This window comes from Anas acuta, chromosome 1, assembly GCF_963932015.1.
Source record: "Anas acuta chromosome 1, bAnaAcu1.1, whole genome shotgun sequence".
NCBI classification, from domain to species: Eukaryota; Metazoa; Chordata; class Aves; order Anseriformes; family Anatidae; genus Anas; species Anas acuta.
This window is the reverse complement of record NC_088979.1, coordinates 158,759,910-158,782,515: the sequence shown is the minus strand read 5'-3', so window position 1 is coordinate 158,782,515 and position 22,606 is coordinate 158,759,910. Positions and strand designations below refer to the sequence as shown.

Genomic DNA, 22,606 nt, shown 5'->3' with positions numbered 1-22,606 from the left:
ATGATCATGGGATCTACTCTCACAAACACTTGCATAATTTTTTTGTAATTTTACAGGTGTGAGTAATAATGGAAGGATCAGCTACAGTAAAGTGCGTAAGTGTTTTTTAGGTTTAAGGCCTTAATGACTAGTTACTACTCTGGTAAGAAGAATAAACGTTTGTAAAATTGACACATTGCAGTGCTGTCTTAGAACAGCCAAATTTTTATGTAGTTGTAGTCATTTCATATCATCTTCAGTACAGCTGAGAAAGTCCCATCTGCTGTGTGTGATTCCTTGAGTATGTAAGGAAAACAGTGAATTGCAACATATTTTCAAGACAATGTTCTTGGACTGAAAATATGAGCACAGAAATACTTACAAGTAATAAATCAGTACAATGTCTTTCTTGATACTGGTGGAAAGTATCAATATACAAATGCTGGGGAGGAAAAAAAAAAAAAGTCCCCAGAAGTGATAGAGCTCATTCCAGAACTACAGATTACCACAAATAACTGGCAGTTGTCACAGCTAAATACTGAACCTCGTACTCTTCCTTACACCATCCTGACAATGGTTTTATTATAGTCTGTATGTACCTTCTGTGCTGTGGCATACATCAATTTCTGTTATTACTGTTCAGTACGTTGTTTCCATCCCACGTATCCTGCACAACATAGTGTTCTCTCTTCCCTTCTGTTTTAATTTGCTCCTTCCCACAAAACCTGGAGGCTCTGTTCGTGTGTGGAAGTGCTTATGAAGTGAAATGAGCATGAAAATTCAGGGCCTGAAAGCATGCTTCAGAGACCTGTAGTCTTGAGGAGTTTTTGTCCACTCCTTAATCTGTTCCTTCAGAAGCAGAGCACAGGTTTGGCAGGAGAACGTGGTGCGTAGCTGCAGAGGTGGACTCTGTGTATACATGTACAACAGATTTCTGCTAGCGTAGGCTCACTGATGAAGATGTAGAAATTTGTTCTCAAGTGGCATTCAGATATACTTGTGAAGTACAGAAAAGCCAAATAAACGTTGGCTGTTTTTGTTGTTGTTTGTTTTTTCTGAAAGTAGGGCAGAAAGGAAATAGGTCCTCTCTTTCCTGATTTGATTGGCAATGTAGCCTCACAGATATTTGTGTTGGGAGCTACAGGGTAGTTGTGTGTGGGAAGGCAAGGAGGGAGGCAAGGGATACTTGGCTGTAATGCTGACATGTGTTGATTTAAATTGTACATGTAACGGCGCTGTGAAGGATTTTGTGTAGTGTAATGTCTTCTGGAAGTGGGCGTTTTAGAGGGAAAATAAGTACTGGTGGTATGTCATGCATGATAGAAGATGTAGAACTATCGAACTTGTGTTCAAGTAAGCGTTCTGATGGCTAGAACTACAGTTTTGAGAATTGTCAGCAGTATGAATTATATAAATCTCGAAGGCAGACTTTCAGCTTTGAATATTTTTCATTTGTTTGTGATCTTCTTCATCTCGATACCTAGACAGAAGCCAAAAGCTCATCATACATGTATATGAATTAAACTTTGAAAGGCTTTTTGTAGTGTATTTTAGATGTCTTGATCTCATTTTTGCCTTGTTATCATCTCTTATTTTATAGCTTATACAGAATCCATGGAAAAGCTTGTCATTCAACCCACCCTTAAAAAAATAAATAAATAAAATTACAGGATCATTACAGTGCCATTGTAGTCGCTGAGATACTTCACTTTTATTTCTGGGAGAAACCTGAAGGTTGTGTTTCTTTAGTTTTCTGTCAGAATTTTTTTCCTACTATCTAACCAATATTTTCTGCCACATCTTCCAAGTGAAGAAGACATGCTCTAGATATCACTGCTCTACTCAAATAGATTAATTTTAAGCAACAGGAGGAATCCTTCAAAGGTTCTGCTTAGTTTGTAATGTTGTAATAGTCAAGTTTGAAGCTTTCATCATATTATTTAATGAATAAATACATTGGTTTTGAATAGCTGCTCTATGTTTAGAGCTGTTTAATGTTTTCCTGTGCATCACATAATAATGTTTTATGTTTTCCTGGGCATATTCCTGTTTAATGTTTTCCTGGGTATCACATAACAGAGTCCACGGAAACAATCTCATAAAATAATGTATAAATATACAGTAATTTATGCAGTGCTCTTTATGCAGCTCCATGAGAGAACAGGTAACAGCATATCTAGCTGCTTTGGGTTATTCAAATATTTCTTCCATGGGAGCCATCATCTGCAATCAACTAATTTTACTGATTGGGTCTGACAGGCTTCCAGCAGTGTAATTAAATATTGTATAGTGCAGGATATCAGCTCTACAATGTCAGAAATTCACATACTTACATTGTAGGACTTCTGAAGGAAGAAGGGGCTTCTTGACAAGAGCTTTTTCGGGAAAGCAGTTTATTCAAAATATTTTGTATTGCAAGTCCAAAAAACATCAGTCTATTGCCAACAGACATGTAATAACTGAGTGGTCATTAATACAGCATTCACTCAGGTTAGTTAAATGAATACGTACCAGATAATGTTAAAACATGATTGAGCTATACAACAGTAGCACTTACAACTTTGAAGCAGTTGATATAAATATTTTTGAAAGGTTATCATGATTGCAAGGTTCATGCAAAGCTGTCTAGAGAATGAAAATTTAGTTTCATTTGCATAGAGTTTTAACATTTCCCCGTTCTCTATCAAAATGGAGAAAGAAGAAAAAAAAAAAGCACACTGAAAGTTTTCTGAAGTAAGGGTGAGGTCAAGGTAGATGGAAAAGAAACTGCATAGAGTTCTGTCCTACAAAAAAGCAGTGGCTTATTCTCAGGGCATTTAATGAGATTTCACCATAGTTGAGCCAATCCAAAGTCAAGCTGCAGCTAAAAGTGATGAGTGAAGTTGTGCCTCCTCCCTCGTGTCTGCACTTAGCACTCTGCGTGTCCTGTGATGGCCTAGTTCAGAAACCTCAATCAAAATTACCCTTCTTTTTGCTAGGGGAGGACCTAGGACAGTCTTTCTGGTAGCAGCTGTGAATTGTCAGGCTTACTGTTACACGTTTACTGAAAATATAGAGCATGCCTGGGTTCACTCCTGTTTCTGAGGTCATAGGTGCCCGAGTCTAGGTCTCCAACATCTGTCTTATTTTGATTAGACAAAACTCCTGTTGTGTACATTATTTATATGAAATTCAAAAATATATTTATGCATTAGTATGTTTCCCATCTCCAGAATGGAGGTTACTGAATAATGCATTTTCTTGCAGACTTACTCAGCTCTATCAGCAATGCCTGATTTAAGGGGAAAATGTCATCACGTATGACAGGTGATTTTGATTCTTTATTAAAGCTAGCTGAAGCAAATATCATTCCACAATTCAGACAGTGAAATCTAAAAGCCAGCTTGGTCTTTCTGTCACATAATAGAGATACTCATGGGGCCTGAAAAAAATAAAAAGAGTTAGTTGAATATCTGGTATTAGATATTCATAAAATGTGTTTTAAAACGCATTTACATTCCTAATGAAAACACTTTCTTTCCTTAATCCACCGACTGACTGACATGTGACAGTATGTCAGTAGCTGAGACCTTGCATAGAAATGCCAAGCAATTTGCAGTCTCTCTGGATCTCAGATTAAGTAAATCCAGTTAAGTAAATTCAGCACAGGAACAAAAGAAGTGGTGTGGCCCTTTAAGACAGATGGATAAGAAGAAGAAACATTGGGGATATATTGAAAAATGCTGAATTTGGGAATAATTTCAGGCCAGCGTTTGTGGTTACTTTAAATTACAGTTAAAGGAAGAAGATGAGGCATCTTTATAACCTCGTAAAATAGTTGTTCTTAATTAATTCAGCGGACAAGCTTCTTTGTTATATTGACTATTGTTCTGCTCCATACTGGCAGTGCTCCTATTTATGACATAAAAAATTGGTTTCATTTATGCTTAAGCATAAATTTCTGTCACTTTATAATTGAAAGATTTCAGCATTTTATTTGAGTTTTCTGTTTCTTACATGTTTGTTAGCAGTGGTGTTGGCATTATTTCAAACACAGCAAGACAGTACCTTACTGGGCACTGTATTTTCTTAAAATACAAGTGTGTTTTATAAAACAGATCAGCAATGTGGTTTAGCAACTCTTAAAACATCAGTAAGCCAGGCTGCCTGTATTTTGAAGAGTATTTTCTTTCAATGGTGCTGTTGTAGTAATTTTGTATTGTGCCAATAATAACAGAAGTTTGAGTGATAGGATGCAAGAAATACAAGAAAATGATCCAAATAACATAAAACAGCTCAGCATACACCAAACTTGAAAATCAAGTAGTGCAGTAGTGTACAGTCACTATGTGTTGCCCAACTGTAAACTGAGAGATTTGCCAAGATGTACACCTAGCAAGGTAGCATGCATCTGGCGTTATAAAAAAGGTGCGCATGTGTGTATGTGTAAATAATTACAACAAAAGGGTACGTTCATATTTCAAAAAGGGTTCAGGGCACTGAGAAGAAAAATGAGTTTTCTGTACACTAGCATAATGTGTCTAAATATTTTCATTTGGAAAATATTAACCTTTTTTTTACATTTAAAGGAAAGATTTGCATGATTAGTCTTAATGTACTATAGTAATTAGTACATCTTAAGAAATTTAGGAGTTGAACTGAATTTAGTAGTTAATCCTTGAAAGATGAGACAAAGATGAAGTGATTTTGTAGCCAGAATATGAAGCAAATACTATATTAACTGACCCAATACGATTCAAAAAGAACCACCTCCTCTCTTTCAGCTTGCTTTTCATATTATAAGCTTTATCAGTTTGGAATTAAAGCTTGTAGAGTGGACTGAGGAAAAAGAGCTAGAGAAAAACAATTACTGAGGCCCTTGCAGGAATGAGTGTTTGTGACAGTGGGAACAAAGCACTTGCAGCTGCACCCCTGCAGCAGGAGTTTTGCAGTGTAAGGACAGATACAGTCCTGGATAGCTTTCCTCCTGTCTCTGCTGGTGACAATTCAGGGAAAGTCTAAGATTAGAGCCCAAAATGTAACAGCATTTCCCATGGGTACTCTAATAGTTTCTGGTTCAGAGACTTCCTGAACGTGTTCCTGTGCATTTAGTAACCCCAAGCAGGTCGCTTGTTCAGTCTGCCCTTGCATCTTGTAAGCTCTGGGTGCTCGTCACATCCTGTGGTGAGGAGTTTCCACAGACTGCGCGTTGTGAAGAACCACTTCCGTCTGTTGTACTTACCCTGCCTCTGAGAGCTTTCACAGTGACCCTGCCTCTTGGGCTGGAGGAGGTGATCAAGCTGTGTGTCCCCTTACGAGCCTGTGGATTGTGTCACGTCTTCTGCAGTTGCTGCTTTTTGAAGTGGAACAGGCCGAGGCTGTGTAGGCATTCTTTCTGCAGCAGCGTTTTTGTCTTCGGTCACCCTTGTAGTACTTTTGAGAGCCCTTTATGGTTTTCATCTGTTTGAGAGAGGAAGACAAGATCTGTGTATGATGCTCAAAATGCAATAGACCCATCCGTTTGCATGGTGATTACTCCCCTGTAATTTCTGATCATTGTTTTTTTTAGCTGTAGCGGAACATTAAACCAATAGCACCATGAAGATATATCTACTGTAGTACCAGAAACACCTCCTCCTCTCTAAAAAAAATCATGTCAGCTAAGCCTTTGGGTGGTTCTGAGTTATATTTACCAAGTACAATGATGCTAACTTAAGGAATGTTAGTGAGTTTTATATAGTGAAACATTTTTTTTGAAGACAAACCAAACCTATAATCACAGAGATAAAATTATAAGAGGCAATTCATAGATGTATATAATAAAGGCATATAACTTTTATAGATAGCTTTGACTCATCTTATTCAAGAAAAATCAGTTGCACTATAATGTCACGATAAAAACTGCTGCACTATCCTTCAAATGTAGTGATTCAAAGTACTACTAATATTGCAAAAAATGAATTCTTAAAGTGGCTGAATTGAAATTGTGACTTAGGGGTCTTGGAGACTGTTGAACAGTGTTAAATACTGTTTTTGAAAGTGTGGCTTTTAAGTGTTTATATGTTTAAAATGCACAAATAATAATAATAAACAGCCTTGTAAATTCACTTTCAGCAGAGTTTGCTTGATCATTTTCAATATTTGTTCCAACTCTTACATGTTACTGTCGCTTTCAGGGAGGAGGCAGCACACAAATGAAAATTCATGTGACCATTACTTTAAATGTTTATAGCATACCACAATGCAAATTTAGCTGCATAGGGTATAACAAAAAGACTTTTTCAGATCATAAGTCTTTGTTATACCATCATAAAAAGAGAATGCTATGTGATCCTTCCTTTAAAAAAAAAAAAATACGTACAAGGATTAAAAAAAAAAAACACCTTGTAATCAAGTACCATTAATAGTTCTCTTAGTAAAAAGCATACTAATAATTTGAGAGCGCTTGCAACTTCATTTCATTGTTTGCAGGTAGTTATGCCTGGCCTACTACATGACCTAAATTATTTTTGCTAACTTTTGTAATGGGTTCCATAATTTAGAACAGTACGTATGACTGTGCAGAAAGGTAATAGTTGCCTCTGATTACAAAAGTTATTTTTGTATAATTAGATCTTATATTAAACATTAATATTTAATTTTATATAAATTAGCCATTTGCCATTAATTCTATCTGTGTTTATCCTTATTGACCAGACTTTTTTTATATGTTAAGATATTTTAGTTGTTCTGTTTTAAACTGTAAAATATATCCAAATCTACCAGTGCCACAAGGAAAATACATTTTTGAAATAATCATGTCTGTTCATCACACTTTTATGTTCATTACTAGCATAAAACCTAATCTTTGCTTAAATCATTTGGTGTATTCAAAAGTTCTGACCTTTTTAATGTGCTACACAGTTTTTAGAGATGAACTTTTGATCAGGAAGACAAAAAATGTAACATACAACAGAAACTGTCAACTTCATACATATGTGAATGCAAATGTAGTCCACATGTGTGGGTACGCTCCAATGCGGTTAATTATACTAGACTCATCAGAAAATGCAAATATCTAGATGTAGGGTACGATTTGACAGGACCAAGATGTTATACTGTCTCACTTGTAAACAGCTTTGCCTCAAGCCATATGGCCCTGCCTTTTCCTTGTCATGACTCTGGTACTTTCTGACCCTTCTTGAGGTGTATGCTGGCATCTTACTTTTCTCATTGTAATGAGAAACTGAATATTGTTCATGCAGAATTTTCATTTTTGTGAGAAGCACTAAATCTTGCCACATAAGAGGTATTTTCAGTTACACATCACTCTGTCTCAGCACTTTGCTCAAGGTTTAAGTTAGCCTCCAATGATAGTGACACTAGAGTCTGAGCTGAAAAACATTTGAATGTTTTTTAGCAGTAGACTTCCATACTAAAGAAATTTTCTGAGAACTTGGTTATAAGGTTTACTGTTAGAGCTTGGGGGAATTTGAGGGGCTCTTGCTGTTTTTGGTGTATCAGGGCTTGGTCAAAGGGAGGAGAGTTTTGCTTCCCATATTTTCCCAGAAAAAATATCTTTGAGTTGGTTTTCTTGAAAATCTGTTTTAGAAACAACTGAAATTAAGTAGGATTACGTATTTTAGAAATTATGTAGAATTATATATTTATATATTTTTTAATTTTACATATTATACATATATTACTTATTACATATACAGGTAATAAAATGAAGTAATAATTTCAAAATTAGGCAAGCAAGAAACTGGAACCCACCAAGCGCTGTAGTCACACCCAGTGATGACTGTCTTCACAAAACAAACCGTGCACTGAACGGTGGTTTACATTTTCAGAGTTAGCATTCATTTGTTCAGCATTGTGTACAGATTCATGGTTAGATTTTTGGTCTAAAAGCTGGGTGAAATTCAACTAAAGATTAGTAAGAAAGTTGGAAAGCAGAAGGCAACTTTTAATATGTAGAAAATGAATGTAGAGGTTGTGCTATATCCGAACCAATGTGTTTTCTGTCATGGTGTTAGTAGCTAGGTTTTGTTCAAAAATTGGCAAGGAAGAAATGTACTGCCTACTGCCCTAGCATCGGTGTAGTATTGAATGCACAGAACAAGGAAGCTGAGGCTCAAATAAAAAGAGATGATTAGAAATAAATACTTAGGCCAGAGATGCACAGAGTTTTAGAGGTGAAGGCACCAATCTCTCTTCACATACGTATACACGGATGCCTGGTGTAGTCTTCCTCTTATTCACCCCCCTCTGAAGCTGTGTTTATGAAGGATGCTAATGGAAAGCTGCGGGTAGGATCACAGCAGTGCTGACATGTCCTTTCAAATTCTACCTTCTGCCTGAAGCCTTTTTTTGGCTTTTTATTTTGTTTCCTACAGCTGCTGGGTTAAAGTGATTTTTGTCTTAATCTATTATTCATGTTAGATGCAAAAAATCCTTGCATAATTACTTTTTAAAGTCACTGGCCTATCCTTGAGTGTTTCTGTCTGTGTACTTCTGCCTCTTGTTTTAGACTATCAGTCCCTAATATATCCAGGGTTTTTGTACATGTGTGGGAGTTCTGCGGGAGAAAAGGAGCTCCCTTCAAGTCCCTGTTTTGCTTAGGTTACAAGTTGTTTGTTGGTTTCTTTTCTCGCTGAAATTCTGCTTTCTGTGAAATGAGGATTCCTAGCTGTATTCTTATTTTGGAAGGAAAAGCAAGGTTTTGGGATCCCTGCATGTGCGAGTATGAGTCAGGGTGATGAAACAGCATCCCAGATTGCTCCCTGTCACAGCACAGAGGGAAGCTGTGAGCAGATCCCAGCTGTGCCATGCCCTCAGAGCAGCAGCTCCAAAAGCGCCTGGCAAGGCTCCGCTCAGCTGCACTCACCCTGCAGTTGCTCAGTGCAGGGGTGCTGGCTTTTCTGTCCTCCAGGCAACACCAAACAAGCTGTATCTGTAAGGGTAACAAGAATCAGATGATGGAAAAACAAACTGAACTGTTCTTTTGGCACATTTAATCTGCAATGCTTGGGTTCTGGGCATTTCCCTAGCGTATGGGGGTAGTGCTTGTATGTAGCTTTCTTTCCCCCATGCACATTTTCTGTAGTGGCAGTATTTCTTTTTTAAGCTCCTGTATGAGTGACTTCATCAGTGGCTCTGATCGGTCCCGCTTTGTGACAAGCAATGCAAGCTGTCTTCTGTTCTGCTTCTTGTTGTGGTTAAAGAGCCTCCCTGCTTTTGGAGAGCCTGCTTCCAGAAGCGCAGCTAGTGCACGCGTGCAGTCAGCCTGGCTGGGGGGACACGAACGCTTCATTGATGTATGCAGCTGTGTAGCGGGTTTTAACATTCCTAATGTTGCTCCTCTTTTAGAAAGCGTTTATCAATAATTATATAATAATAGAAACAAATCTTACAATCCTGCTGATGTGTCTAAGTCCCGTTTGAGACATAATCCGATGGAAAGCCAAAATAACTTTTTTAAATACTTAGTTATCAGAATAATAAATCACCTTAATTACGGCATGACCGCTGCGGTGTGTACCGACAGGTACGTTTCCTTCTAAGGACTTCCAGTAGCAGGACCTCACTGCTAGTGACCCTCAAGAATTGTGAGAGCATGAATATTTCTAAAGGCGTGCTGTTGAATTTGCTCATTGCGTGAGTTGATCTAACAGCTGGTTTATTTAAATTATGGCAAAGATAAAACATTGAACAATCAGAGAAAGTATTAATTCAGAAGAAAAAAATAATAATATTAAAAGCTATTTTCTGTGCTAATTTGCATTTTTAGACTGTATATTCAAACTGTTTTTCTGATCAGTAGTAGAGTGACAGAATTTAATAAAATGAAATTTGGGGAATATTTAAAGCTGTGCTTTGCATTAACTTGCTAATAGAGAAATGGCTGTAGTATTGTGGTCTACTGTTACTATAAAAGAGAATCTTACCAGAATGGTGATTTCCTGTATAGTAACTGTTTTTTTTCTTTTTTCTTTTTCCTTTTTTTTTTTTTTTTTTTCTTCTGGCATGTTCCTGACACTCCTACTTGCTTATGGGAATGAATATGTTGATCCTTGTGAATTGTAGAACCAATTGTGAAGAATGGCAGGCCTCCAACGTCTCACAGCATGCACTCATTTCTCCACCAATACACAGGATCTTTCAAGAAGCCCCCTTTACGGAGACCACATAGCGTCATAGGGGGCAGCCTCGGCTCTTTCATGGCAATGCCCAGAAATGGGAGCAGATTAGGTAATATACTATATTGTTTGTTTAAACTCATTTTCCTATGAGAATAATATCTGTATGGTTTCTTAGCAAGAGATATAGTTACTGTAATGCTTTAATAAATCTCTGGGAATACATTGTTTTTTTTCTGGGGTTGTTGGAGAAACTTCTTTTTAAGGTACTGAATGTCTCTTAAAGATTTTCAGGAACAGCAATTATAAGAACTCACAGAAGTCATCCATTAATTTTTGACAAGTTACAAAATGCTCTCATAATGCCTTATAAGGAACCTGTATGTCCGGCTCAGTTAAGCATTGGTGAGAACTACAACAACTGAGTATGAGAAAAATAAAGGTTAATCATCCTATTTGTGGAATTGAAAAATACATGATGTATTATTTAGACTTCTCAGTAATACAGGGGGAAAAATTGCTTTTTTTCGGTGATAAAATAAGACCACTCAACTATAATTATCTTTTTGTTGTGGTGTTGAGTTATATTTGCAGTTCTGTTGGGCAAATGAGTTAGAAATATGTTTTGTCTTCTGCTTCAAGTAATTTGTCATGTTGCTGCCTCCAGTCACCGGTAATGTTTTACCCTGCTTTTATGTTATTTTAAATTATGTTTAATTAATTGATACTAGAAAATGAGAGCAAGCCAGTTTAATTAGAATTTTATGAATTTTTCAGTCTTTTGCCCTCCTTTCGAAGTGTGATATTTAAACTGATCTTGCTCAAGATTAAGCTACAAGTGAAGATACTCATCAAACCAATTATATCCTCCTCTGCTGTAATATCACTTATCACATTAAAAACATTGCCGCTTTACTGTTTATGTTACCATTCAGTCCAGGAAAAAGGAAAAAAAAACAACATTCTGTCCTCTTGAATAGAGTTTTGCAGCTGTTATCACACATGCAACCAAACAGTTTTTTATGTGCGTATAGATTTGACTACAGGATAATTCCTGATTTCGCTCAGGTACTCAGGTTTTATATATTACTCTCCTCCTACCCTCCCCCATTTTTTTCCTAGACAAGCTTTGCTTGAGTAACAATTGCCAACAATCTAACAGGAAGACAAATGTTTTTTTTGTTCGTTTGTTTTTAAATGTATGTATGTAAAGATACCTCTGCTTAGGACTACTTAGTGTTTTATGGGTTATTTTCCAAATCATCTGTATATAAAATACGTACTGGAACAGCAGAAATGTATACTTTTGTATTCCTGTATGTTGCATTTTAAAACATGCTAAGCATTTTTAAATGCGTGTTTGCCAATAACTCATCAAGCTTCCACTATAACTTCAAATGAGCTTTGCTTAAATATATATATATATATTTTTTTTTTTTTTTTGCTTCTTAATGATTTTCTGATTTTCTCAGTGGTATTTTAAACCTGAAAAATACTAACGCATAAGCCATACAAAATAATGTAATTTGTTTTTCAGGTGATCAAATTTTGTGTGTTTACCTGACACAATTTGAAAGTCTTAGTCTGTAGGAAGTGTTACAATACCATATGTTAAATAGCTACAGATTCCTGTAGAATTTATAATTTCATTAAGTAGTGTTCAATAGTGTGCGCTAAAACACCTCTGCTTCTTTTGAATGCAGCGATACCTGTTCTGCAATGCTATGGTGCATTCTTTATTAGGGTTCTCTGAGTCTGAGTTTTTTACATCTTGTTCATCATCTGTTTTCCCTTTTTCTCTGTAAGGAATAGTCTTTGGAAGCTCCTTATTTTATTATCCCCTCCTCATCTGATGAAAATTTAAGCTATGTTATATAGTAGCATTTGTCTGCACAAGCAAAATTACTTATGTTCTCTCCACTGTTTCTTTGCATCTTTCCTCCCTCTCTTTCTACCATATGGGAATGGTTATTACTCAGCAGGATGCTGAATTTTTTTTTCCATTGGGATAATGACATCAGAAATGAAATAGTCAAATATCCCACACTACATGAAGCTTTTTTTTTTCCTTTGGTACCTTCATCCTATTTTCTTTCAATTTTTTCTTCTAGTCCAGTGGTGGAAACTTGCTATTAGAGACCCTTGAAATAGCATGAAATGGTGGCAGGAAGAGGATGGTTAATTGGTTAAAGCAAACAAACAAGACCTGCCCACAAGTGCATCCTCAGGCTGATTTGCTTTTCAATGAAATTATAACAATTGGTCGTGATACCTGGAAGGGGTATTTGTTTTCTGAGCACTGACTATGAGTTCCTGATGTTGTGGTAATGTGTAAAATCATAAAACATTATTTTTAGAATTTTCTGCCTGAAAAAACATTTCTGTTAGTTTAAGTATTGTAAAATGTTTTGTAAAGATAGAAAATTTTGGCTTATCTCTAAGAAGTCTGTCTTGAACATGTTGTAATTCTTTTTTTTTAAATCTAGTTTCCAGTTATTTTGATGGTTTTCAATAATGTAGAAGACTCTCAGGCCAAACTGTGACAGCCACGCCACCGATACAGATGTTGAATTGTTTAGCTCACATATATCTGGATAGCTTCTAAATTGCTGCACTTCCAGAAGCATTTAGCTGCTGCTATCTATTATGAAGCCAGAATTAATAAACTGATTTTGGAGTTGATCTGGCTGAATGCAGGGCTGACTTAACTGTCCTTGTTCCATATTTATGTTACTGGGAACATTGAGGAGGTGTTTGGAATACCCAAAGCCAGCTCTGGCTGGCATGGATCTCAGGCTAACCATCCTGGTGATCTTCACTAGCAGCAGCAGCTTATCTGTGTTTTTGCTAGCTGTGTCGATACAGTTATGGAGATGTTTTGTTTCAATTCGATGTTTCCATACTGCTTTATATTTTGATCATGTTAATAGCAAAGGCAGTTTCTCAGTATTGCTTTCCTCAATTTGAATTGTTAGTAAAACTGGTAATAAAATTTAGCCACTTAATGGAAAAGTAAGCTTTAGGACAGAATTCCTTGAAGGAATCCAATGTGCAATTCTTGTGATTTTTATTTATTTATTTTATAATCATTGGAAATAAGATAGAAAGATCATGCAGTCTGACTCACTACTGACTAATTAGTGGGTATTATTTTAGCTCACTTGGAGGAGTTTTCATCTGTTACACTGAAGGTTCCCTTCACTAACTTCTTTTGTGGTGCACTCCTCTCAACTGAAATGAGGACAACCTTTTCTTTTAAATGTACTTCCATAATTTTGTTGCTATATTGCCGTCATCTAGACCTTTTTATTATACAGCCATACCGGGTATTTAATTTGGTATGTAGACTACATTAAAATAAACATCTTCATAAGAGAATGGTTGTGGTATTCAGTGAAAGCAATTCAATAAATTATTGAACCATTAAAACCTCTGAAGACTATGCAGGTTGGCTTTGGTGCAGGTGAACTTGCCTTTAGAAAAGCTTGGTGAAATTAAAGAATTATTTGCATGATTTTCATCATTGCTTAATTAAATATTATCATCATGCAGCAGTATAAAATGATCAAAATGCCTCATTCCAGTTCCTACGCTATTAAAATAATGAACATAAGGCTCTACTAGTACCTTTTTAATTTAATAAAATAAGGGGACACATTTTTAAAAAGCTTAAAGTATCCCTATTTAGAATATAATTAAAACATTTGCAAACTCTTACAGATAGGAGCTGTTGCGTAATCAGCCTATCAGAAATTCAGGCATGTGTTTAATGATAGATTTATTTGGATGGTACCAACAATATCTTGCTTAAAATCTTTAGGTCCGTTGTGAGTATGTAGCTTATCAAGACATACCAAAACTAATCATATCACTGTAGTTTTCAAGATAGACTGACCGTATCTTGTTTAAGTTTGAAATACTACATTTTCGACTTGAATGGGACAGACCCACTTTGTCTTCTCATTGCTGATTTGTAAAGAGCAGAGTGGCCTTACAGCTAAAATATCTGTTCCAACTGTATGATTATGTGTTACTGGTTCTTGAAATATTCCCTAGTTTTGTATTATGGCATAGTTGTTCTTTTTAGTAGAAGAATTATCTTTGTCAACTAGGGTACTCTTTGTAGTTGTGGATGTTGCATTTTGAAGTGTATTTTTTACAGCAATTTCATAATAAATAGGCTTTTGTGAATTGAACAGCATGTGTTCCAAGATAACAAGTATGACAGTATCAGTCACGATTACTTTCATGAAAGTGTCAGTCTCTCTCTCTCTCACCCTCTCTCTCTCTCTCTCTCTCTTTTAATGATGCAATTGCTTCATGGCTTAGAATACAATACCTCTTTAGTTTCATGAATCCTACTTTGTGAGGTTGCCTAGATAACTGTCTCTTGTCTAGCTTCTCTAAAGAAAGCTGGCTTTGGGGCCTCACCAGTGGACTTAGACTAACACAAGGATAGATAGATTGGGTAGCAACAGCTAGCAGCTCTTACACTTAATTTTACAAGGAAAGTCTTGAGAATTGTAGTTGCTAAAACAGATAACATCTCTCAGAAAAGTCTTTTAAAAAGAATTGTTTTTAAAGAATTTATAGAATCATAGAATATCCTGAGTGGGATGGGACCCACAAGGATCACTGAATCCAATTCCTGGCTTCACACAGGACTGCCTAAATATTAAACCATTTGTGTGAGAGTTTTATCCAAATGCTTCTTAAACTCGAGCAGGCTTTGGGGCCATTCAAGTTTTGCTGAAATCCAAAAAGATCACAGCAACTGGCTTCCTTTGGTTAACTAGATGGGTAACCTTGTCATAAAAGGAAATTATGTTCAGTAATCAGGATTTCCCCCTCATGAACCCATGTTGGCTGTGACCAATAACTACAATGTCTTCCGAGTGTTTTTCAATAACTCCCAAAATAATACCAGGCACTGAAGTGAGACTGGCAGGCCAGTTGCCTGGCAGTACCAGGGTCATCTTTTTTGCCCTTCTTGAAAATTAGGACAGCATTTGCTAGCTTCCAGTCGACTGGGGCCTCTCCAGATTCATTCCCAAGAATGCTTAAAAATAATTGAGAGGTCTCACAATGACATCAAGCAGCTCTTTGAGTACCCTGGGATGAATCCCATCAGGCCCTATGGGTGTATGTGCATCACTGATATGGTGAATGTGCTGTGGACCAGATACAATAATGCTGAGATAATAGTCTTGCTGCAAATAATGTTTTCAATAATGGTTTTATATTACTAAAAACAATTTTGTACAGCTTGCTACAGATCTTTAAAAACACAGCTATCGAGTTTCTGTAGAGAATGAGAGAGATCTTGCAGAGATTTGGCAAAAAGTAACATTTTGTCTACTTAGTTTAAGGTTAAAGCTGATCTTTGGAAATCACTTTCTGACAATCTTTTTCCTCTTGTTCACTAACGTTTCTCTAGAAGCACTGATGAATATTTGCATTGTTTGAAACCTGAAGATCGCTCCTTATTACACAAGAAATGCAGTTTATTTTTTCCCTTTCATTCCAAATCTGAGCATGACTTGCTGGCAAAATTCTGTTATGTTGTGGTCTTTTAATCAAAATTCAGTTTAGATCCACATTGCTGCAGAAAATTTTGCTTTGTGTATGGGATATTCACTTAATTTGTGTATTTAATTACAGTACTTTTGAGTTAAAATGCTGTCAGTACCTTATGAGTTAATCTTTTTATATCCATTCTGTTTTCTCTAAAAGGAAATTCTTTGTACTAAGGAAGAATTTGGTCCTTTGAAGTCTACATGGTTCTATGTGAGCTAAACTAGACAAACATTTTAAAAGATGTGTTGATAACTAAATTTTGGCCTGAAGGGTTTTTTTCTTGAAAATCCAGCTTGCTTTCTTGCTGATAGTGATGAAACCTACACATTCTCTTTTTGCTTTTTATTGCTGTAATTCTGTGCAAATGTTAAATATTCTCAGGTATTCTGGTGGTAAGATTGAATTGAGCTCTGCATGTTTTGTTCACATTAGTGTTTTTTCAGAGTAGAGTTCTGGAATTTTTTAGTTGTTTCTCATGTTCTCTTTTACCTTGTACAAGATCATGCTTAATACCTAGAAACAGTAGAGGTCAGGCAATTTGTCTTTTGAAGCATCTCTTTTGTAGGTGTAATTATCACAGAATCATAGAATATGCTGAGTTGGAAGGGACCCACAAGGATCATCGAGTCCAACTCCTGGCTTCACACAGGACCACCGAAGTATTCAACTGTATGTCTAAGAGCTTTGTCCAGACACCTCTCGAACTCCATGAGACTTGGTGCTGTGACTACTTGCCTGGGAAGCCAGTTCAAGTGCCCAACCACCTTCTTGGTGAAGAACATTTTCCTAACACCCAGCCTGAACCTCTCCAGACACAGCTTCATGCTGTTCCTTTGTATCCTGTCGCTGTCCCCAGGGAGCAGAGCTCAGCGCCTGCCCCTCTGCTCCCCTCGTGAGGGAGCTGCAGGCCGCCATGAGGCCTCCCCTCAGCCTGCTCTGCTCTGGGCTGAACAAAACAAGTGACTTCAGCTGCTCCACATATATCTTGTTCTCTAGACCCTTCACCATCTTTGTAGCCCTCCTTTGAATGCTTTTAAATAGTTTTATGTCTCTTTTTTTATACTGTGGTGCCCAAAACTGCACACAGTAGTCAAGGTGAGGAGGGTACACCAGCGCAGAGCAGAGCAGGACAGTCACTTCCCTTGACCAGCTGGCAGTGCCATGCCTGATGTGTGCCAGGGTTCAGCTGGTCTTTCTGGCTGCCAGGGCACACTGCTGGCTCATGTTCAACTTGCCACCAACCAAAACCCCAAATCCCTTTCTGTGTAGTTACTATCCAGCATCTTGTCCCTCAGTCTGTACATAATATCCAGGGTTGCCCCTTTCCAGATGCAGAATCTGGCACTTACTCTTGTTAAACTTCATATTTTTGGTGATTATCCAGCTCTCTTAATTTGTCAGGATCTCTCAGCAAGGCCTCTTTACCCTTCAGGGAGTCAACAGTTCCTCCCGATTTAATGTAATCTGCCAATTTACTTAGTATACCTTCAAGTTCTGCATCCAAGTCATTTATGCAAACTTTAAAAGAGAAGTGCCCCTAAAATGGAGCCCCACAGAACCCCACTAGTGACTGTGGAGTTAGATACTAGCGGTATTTAATCTGTATAGTAATTTGGAGCTCAGATATTTCACAGGCGAGGATGGAACATTTTTTAGAGTGAATTGCTTATACGACCAATTTCCTATTGTGAATGCTTTTGCAATTCCCTTGCATCTTTATGCTATTAAAGATACCACCATGATCTTCTCTTCATTCTTTATAGTACTTGTCTTCCAAATCCTGGAATATTCTGTACTGCTAAAAAGTAACTTATATGTACATATATAACGTGTAAACTGTTTTATGTGGATGAATCTACAGGATTGTGTTAAAAGTACTAGTTTAAATTTTTGTAAAGATCCTGCCGTATCATGTAACTCAAGCTGTGTGTTATCAATATTTCCCCATAAAATAATAAATATCACTAAATTCTTACTGAATCCCAGGTCCTCTGCTGAACTGACTTGTGCGTTGTAGGCCTCTGTTCAAGCAGCCAGAATATGTCCTGTTCCTCCACACATACACGCCAGTGGTTTTTACCCCTACAATTTCTGTATTTGACATTTCTGAAAATAACGCCTATACTTTTCAGTGTTTTTTTTGTTTGTTTGTTTGTTTTTTTAATTTTCTGAAAATATATTTACGTGTCTAGCATCAGGTAGTCTGAAAGTTTTAAATATTCTCATTAATGTTTTATATATTTTCCAGTGAATCTCAGGTTTCCTTTGCAAACACAAGTTTCTTAATACAAGAGCAGCAAAACAAGAAGAGTTAATGAGGGAGTTCAGGAACTGAAATCCTGTGGGGAAGGTGGCTTGTAGGAATTAAAATTAGGATTTGACTGTCTATCTTCTGTTTTGGAAAATTCAGTTCTGCTGCAAACCAAGTAAGAAAAATGATAATGAAGTTTGCGTATGAATTTTATGAAGTAATGCTTTTCATTTTGCAATTTGTGAGGCATAAGTGTATCAGGACTACCATGGCTGCGATGAGCTTTTGATATAAAAACTACTGCGCAGTATAGATACAGTTTTCTGTCTGTACAAGAGAGTTGTTTAGTGGAATATTGATTGATTGTTTTCATTATTTCTTTTTGATTATTTTTAAGATATTGTTCATGAAAATCTGAAAATGGGGTCAGATGGTGAAAGTGACCAAGCTTCTGGAACATCATCTGATGAAGTTCAGTCTCCCACTGGTGTTTGTCTCAGAAATCGGATACACAGACGAATCTCAATGGAGGTAATTTACTTCTCACACAAGGATTGTTTAAATTGACAAGAAAGATGGAATTTGTTTTAGTTGTTCTTCATAATTGCTTGTCTTCTCAATCAATTTTAAATGTTCTGACATCCTTAGTGTAGAGAGCATTATTATAGTAGTGCTTAAATGTCTGTCTCCAGTTGTCACAAATCAGACCATTATCTTGCGTTGTTGATGATCTGCTTGTTTTGAAAAGCTAAAATATGTTTTGAAACTTTTTTCATGAAGAGTTTAATAAGGGTAGGTTTAGAATACCTTTCCTTCACATGTGCAACTCATCAAGTACGTTGAAGAAAATGCGGTGTATATATATATATATATATATATAATTTTTTTTTTTTTTTTTTTTTTTTTTACATAAAACTGGTTTCTGATCTTTCTAAAACTAATACTGCAGAGAAGTGATGGTCCTGACTGCTTCAGCCTTTCTCTCTCTTCCTGTTTTTTAATGAACGGAACTTTACAGGATGGTAAACAAAAGGAGGAAAAGTACCTTATGAATAACTGTGCACATAATTTCCTTTATTTATGAGTCTCATTATGAATACTAGCCACCCTTGTGCTTGCTTTGTTGTCATTTCCCTTGGCAAAGAAAAACAGAACACTTCCCTGTTTCTTGAGTATGTAAAAGTTAACATTATAATGATGCCTTTGTTACATAAGCATGTAAAATTTTGCAGTTGCTCCATTATAGCATGTATACCATTATGCATAGTTTGCAAGATTTTAAATCTTCTTTCAAAGCACGATACAAAATACAGGATTGGAGAAGCAATTCTGAATAACTTATAGTAGGGTGCGCATGCCAAAAATTTTTGATTTGTGAGGCGCTCCATTATGCTTGGAATTCCAAGACTCCAAGCATGTAATCCTGGTCCAATTCCAAGAACTTATGAATTATTTGTATTAATTATTTATATCTTTTCCAACACCTGTTTTTTCTTTGTCTGGGAATTCCTGAGTTCATCTATTAATCTCAAGTTTAATCTAAAGACTGTTAAAATTGGACCTTTTACATGGGAGACCTAATTTAATTCAATTAATTTTTGCAGGATGCTTACATTAAAAAAATTTAAAAGTCATCTTGAATCTTGCGCATTACTCTTTCAGTGGCTTTCAGATTTTTTTTTAATTTCAGTTTTGTTTATTCAGTGCTGATCTTCTCGTTTTTCTCTAAATTCCAACTGCTTGTTTCTGATTCTTGAAATTAACATTATTTTTTTCATTGACAGGCACAGTCAATGAGAGCAGTAATTTTTGGCAGCTATTTGTGTATATTCTGTGAGAACTTTAACATTTCCCCCAAATCACTTCAGTGTTGATTTGATGACTTTTAAAATAAGGTTTCAAGCATATGTCTGAAAACACTCTTACTTCTGAGTGTGAATTGTACTGTCATTGATAGTATTTTTTAGTTGACAGAAGTTTACTCTTTTGAAGTGGTTTGTAGCATAGGTGGGTTTTTTACCTGTTTGTTCATGCCAGAGAAAAAGAACTGTAACAGTCTTTTTAGCCTTTATTAAAATACCTTTCTAATCATAATCTTTTCAGTCTACTTTATCTAGTTTCTTAATCAAAAACACCTTAAGTGATTACATTGTCTGTCTGTCTTGGCTTCATCCTATTTTTCCCGTGGGTCGTTCTCAGTCAGTTTTGACAGATGGATAGAAATCTCAGATGCTAATTTTCTACTAATTTCTGTGGAAAAAAAAGCTCTGAATCAGGAGAGACTACTAATGCATCTGATGCATCTACTACTGGGAAAGATGTAGCCTTTTTTAAAATACCACAGGATCCGCATAGAAGTTGAGTCTCGGTAAGAACATCCATAGAAAACCAGGTTTTCCTGGTTTTGCTGTTCACCAAATGGGATCACTTCCTTCCTTGTTTGCCTGCCTTGGGTGATTTGTGTTATGTAGCTAGCTGGTTCAATAGTAGTAATGTGATTATAAAAGGAGAAGGAAACGGTCTTTGTTGAGAAGTTTCTGTTATTTCAGTTTTGTTTTGTTGGTGTGTAGGGATGTCATCTCTAGACATTCCATTTAATCCATTTAGGATGAGTTACAGCTGTATGTTGCCCATACAGGTTGGAATAAATTAGAGTGTGTCATAGCCTTTATTTGCTGTAGTCTGTTGAAGTCATTAATCACATTTGAAATCCATTTCAAAATATATGGGATTAAAATATCCAAAGTTGGATAAACTCAGCAAAACAATATTCCTTGTTCCTCTGCATTATACTAAATGTGTCACAAGGACTACATCCTTGTGTTTAGTTTGGCTAATATTCATTGCTTTAGTAAAACTTCTGTGTATCATTTCTTAATATATGTTTGTTTCTCTCTACTGAATTGAAAGAAGTCCTGATTTTTATTTTCTTTAAGGAAACAAATCAGGTAAATCTGAAACCTTGGAATAGTTCTCTTTATTTGTAACAACTTTTTGTATATAATGAGTTTTTTTAATGCTCAAAATCCTCTAAATTACGCAGATTAGCAGCCCATCAAAAAAAAAAAAATGCTTGATAAAAACATGCTGCAGTCAAAGTGCAAATTGCTGATACTGTGTATTAGTATTCTTGGGATGTTTTGTATATCAGAATACACATTTTGATCGTTAGTGTTCACCACACTACTACTTCCTCTGTAATTGTAAAATAATTCAGAACTAGAAACAAAATTAAAACCTTGTGGGAAAGCAAACAGATTCTCCTGTCATAAAGTCATAGAATGGTGCGACTGACTCTTGTCGGTAGTATTTGAAAGATTCTGCTGGGGAAAAGTTTGATTTTTCTGGAAAAAAAAAATATATATACAGATATCCTGGAAGATAGATAAGTGCAAAATACCCAATACAGATGTAAGTAGAAAAATGTTTGTTCTAGTGAAATCTTCATAGCAATAGAAACCTGAAATTTCATAGCCATAAAATGACCGTATTAGGTAGGAAATCATCATGCTGCAATGTAAGCTAAATTTGATGAATTTTAGATACGAAGCGGTAATACAGCAAGTAAGAGAGGATCATGATCAGCAGCTGGGTTGAAAACTTCCTATCCAAAGTAGCAGCCATGGAGATAGCAGCTTTCAGTCCATCATCCCCCTAGCTGACACAAAATTTAGGCCAGTGTGATTTCTATATACAGGGAGCTTTGGAATTTGACAACATTGCAGTGGTGGGACTAGGTAGATTTATTTAAAAAAAAAATCCTTGTTAGCATATTCTTAGAAAAGTAAGAGAACATACTAGAATCTCATTGCATTGTCTAGACGAAATTTATTTTGCGTGTAACCCACAGACTACTAACGGTCCGTAAAGCAGTTGCTTCCCCCTCCACTCCATTCAGGAACCATATTGACACTAGTTGTAAACGTGTATTGTGTGGAGAATTTGATTCACATCAGCTGTTAGTTTTTAATTTAAAAATTTACTAATACAGTGTTAATAGTAATGATTACTTAGTAAATCAGTAAAACTGTTTATCAGAGCAGATACATAGAATCACTTTTTTCTTTTCCCTAAGTTTCAGGAGCTACGCAGCTTGAGAGTGAATGCCTGCATGTATTTTAAGTGTAGGTGTTTTCATCATATGAGAAACACCTCTCCAGATCATAGAGTTGCAGCTTAGAGCATTTTCATTTTGATTTGCTGAAAAAGAAGGCATAGGTGGTAATGCATTAATATAAATACACGTTTCAAGCTGTAAATGTTCATTGGAGGCCTTGTGCCCTGTGTGCTGGGTAGTGAATGCTTCATTAAGGACGGTAGTGGATAAAAAATAGGGAGACACAGTCTGTGCAAATTGAAACATCTGTTTCCCTTTCCCAGAAGTCCAAGGTCTGTAAGCTGTCTTCGTATGTGAACTGGCGGAGGGCCATAACCCACTGTTCACCAGCCTGTTTCCCAGATATTTTATCCTGAGAAACAGTTCTTATCCATCTGACTGTCACATTAGTGGCAGGAGCTTGTTCCAGATCAGACTGCTCCTACCACATTGCTGTAGGGTATAATTTTCCCCTGGGAGGATTAGCTGCAGGTTTAGTGCTTTTAGCTCAAAAGAGAAAAAAATACAAAGGCCATGAAGTGAGGCTATAATTAGGTGTGAGTTGTACTGGTTACCTTCAGAAAGAAAAAATGAAATGTAGAT

General features: G+C 36.3%; 1 protein-coding gene across 4 annotated transcripts in view; it reads left to right on the top strand.

Annotated features, from left to right (window-relative positions):
- The window catches only part of CDK17 (cyclin dependent kinase 17), a 94,138-nt gene that overhangs the window by 39,403 nt on the left and 32,129 nt on the right, over positions 1 to 22,606 (top strand). For 2 of the 4 annotated variants that reach the window (XM_068668703.1, XM_068668702.1), the window contains exons 3-5: positions 57 to 95; positions 10,027 to 10,191; positions 18,305 to 18,438. In XM_068668703.1, the coding sequence (XP_068524804.1) occupies positions 57 to 95; positions 10,027 to 10,191; positions 18,305 to 18,438 (338 nt within the window). The remainder of the gene's footprint in view (positions 1 to 56; positions 96 to 10,026; positions 10,192 to 18,304; positions 18,439 to 22,606) is intronic. The other 2 variants (XM_068668710.1, XM_068668718.1) reach the window with 2 other exon arrangements.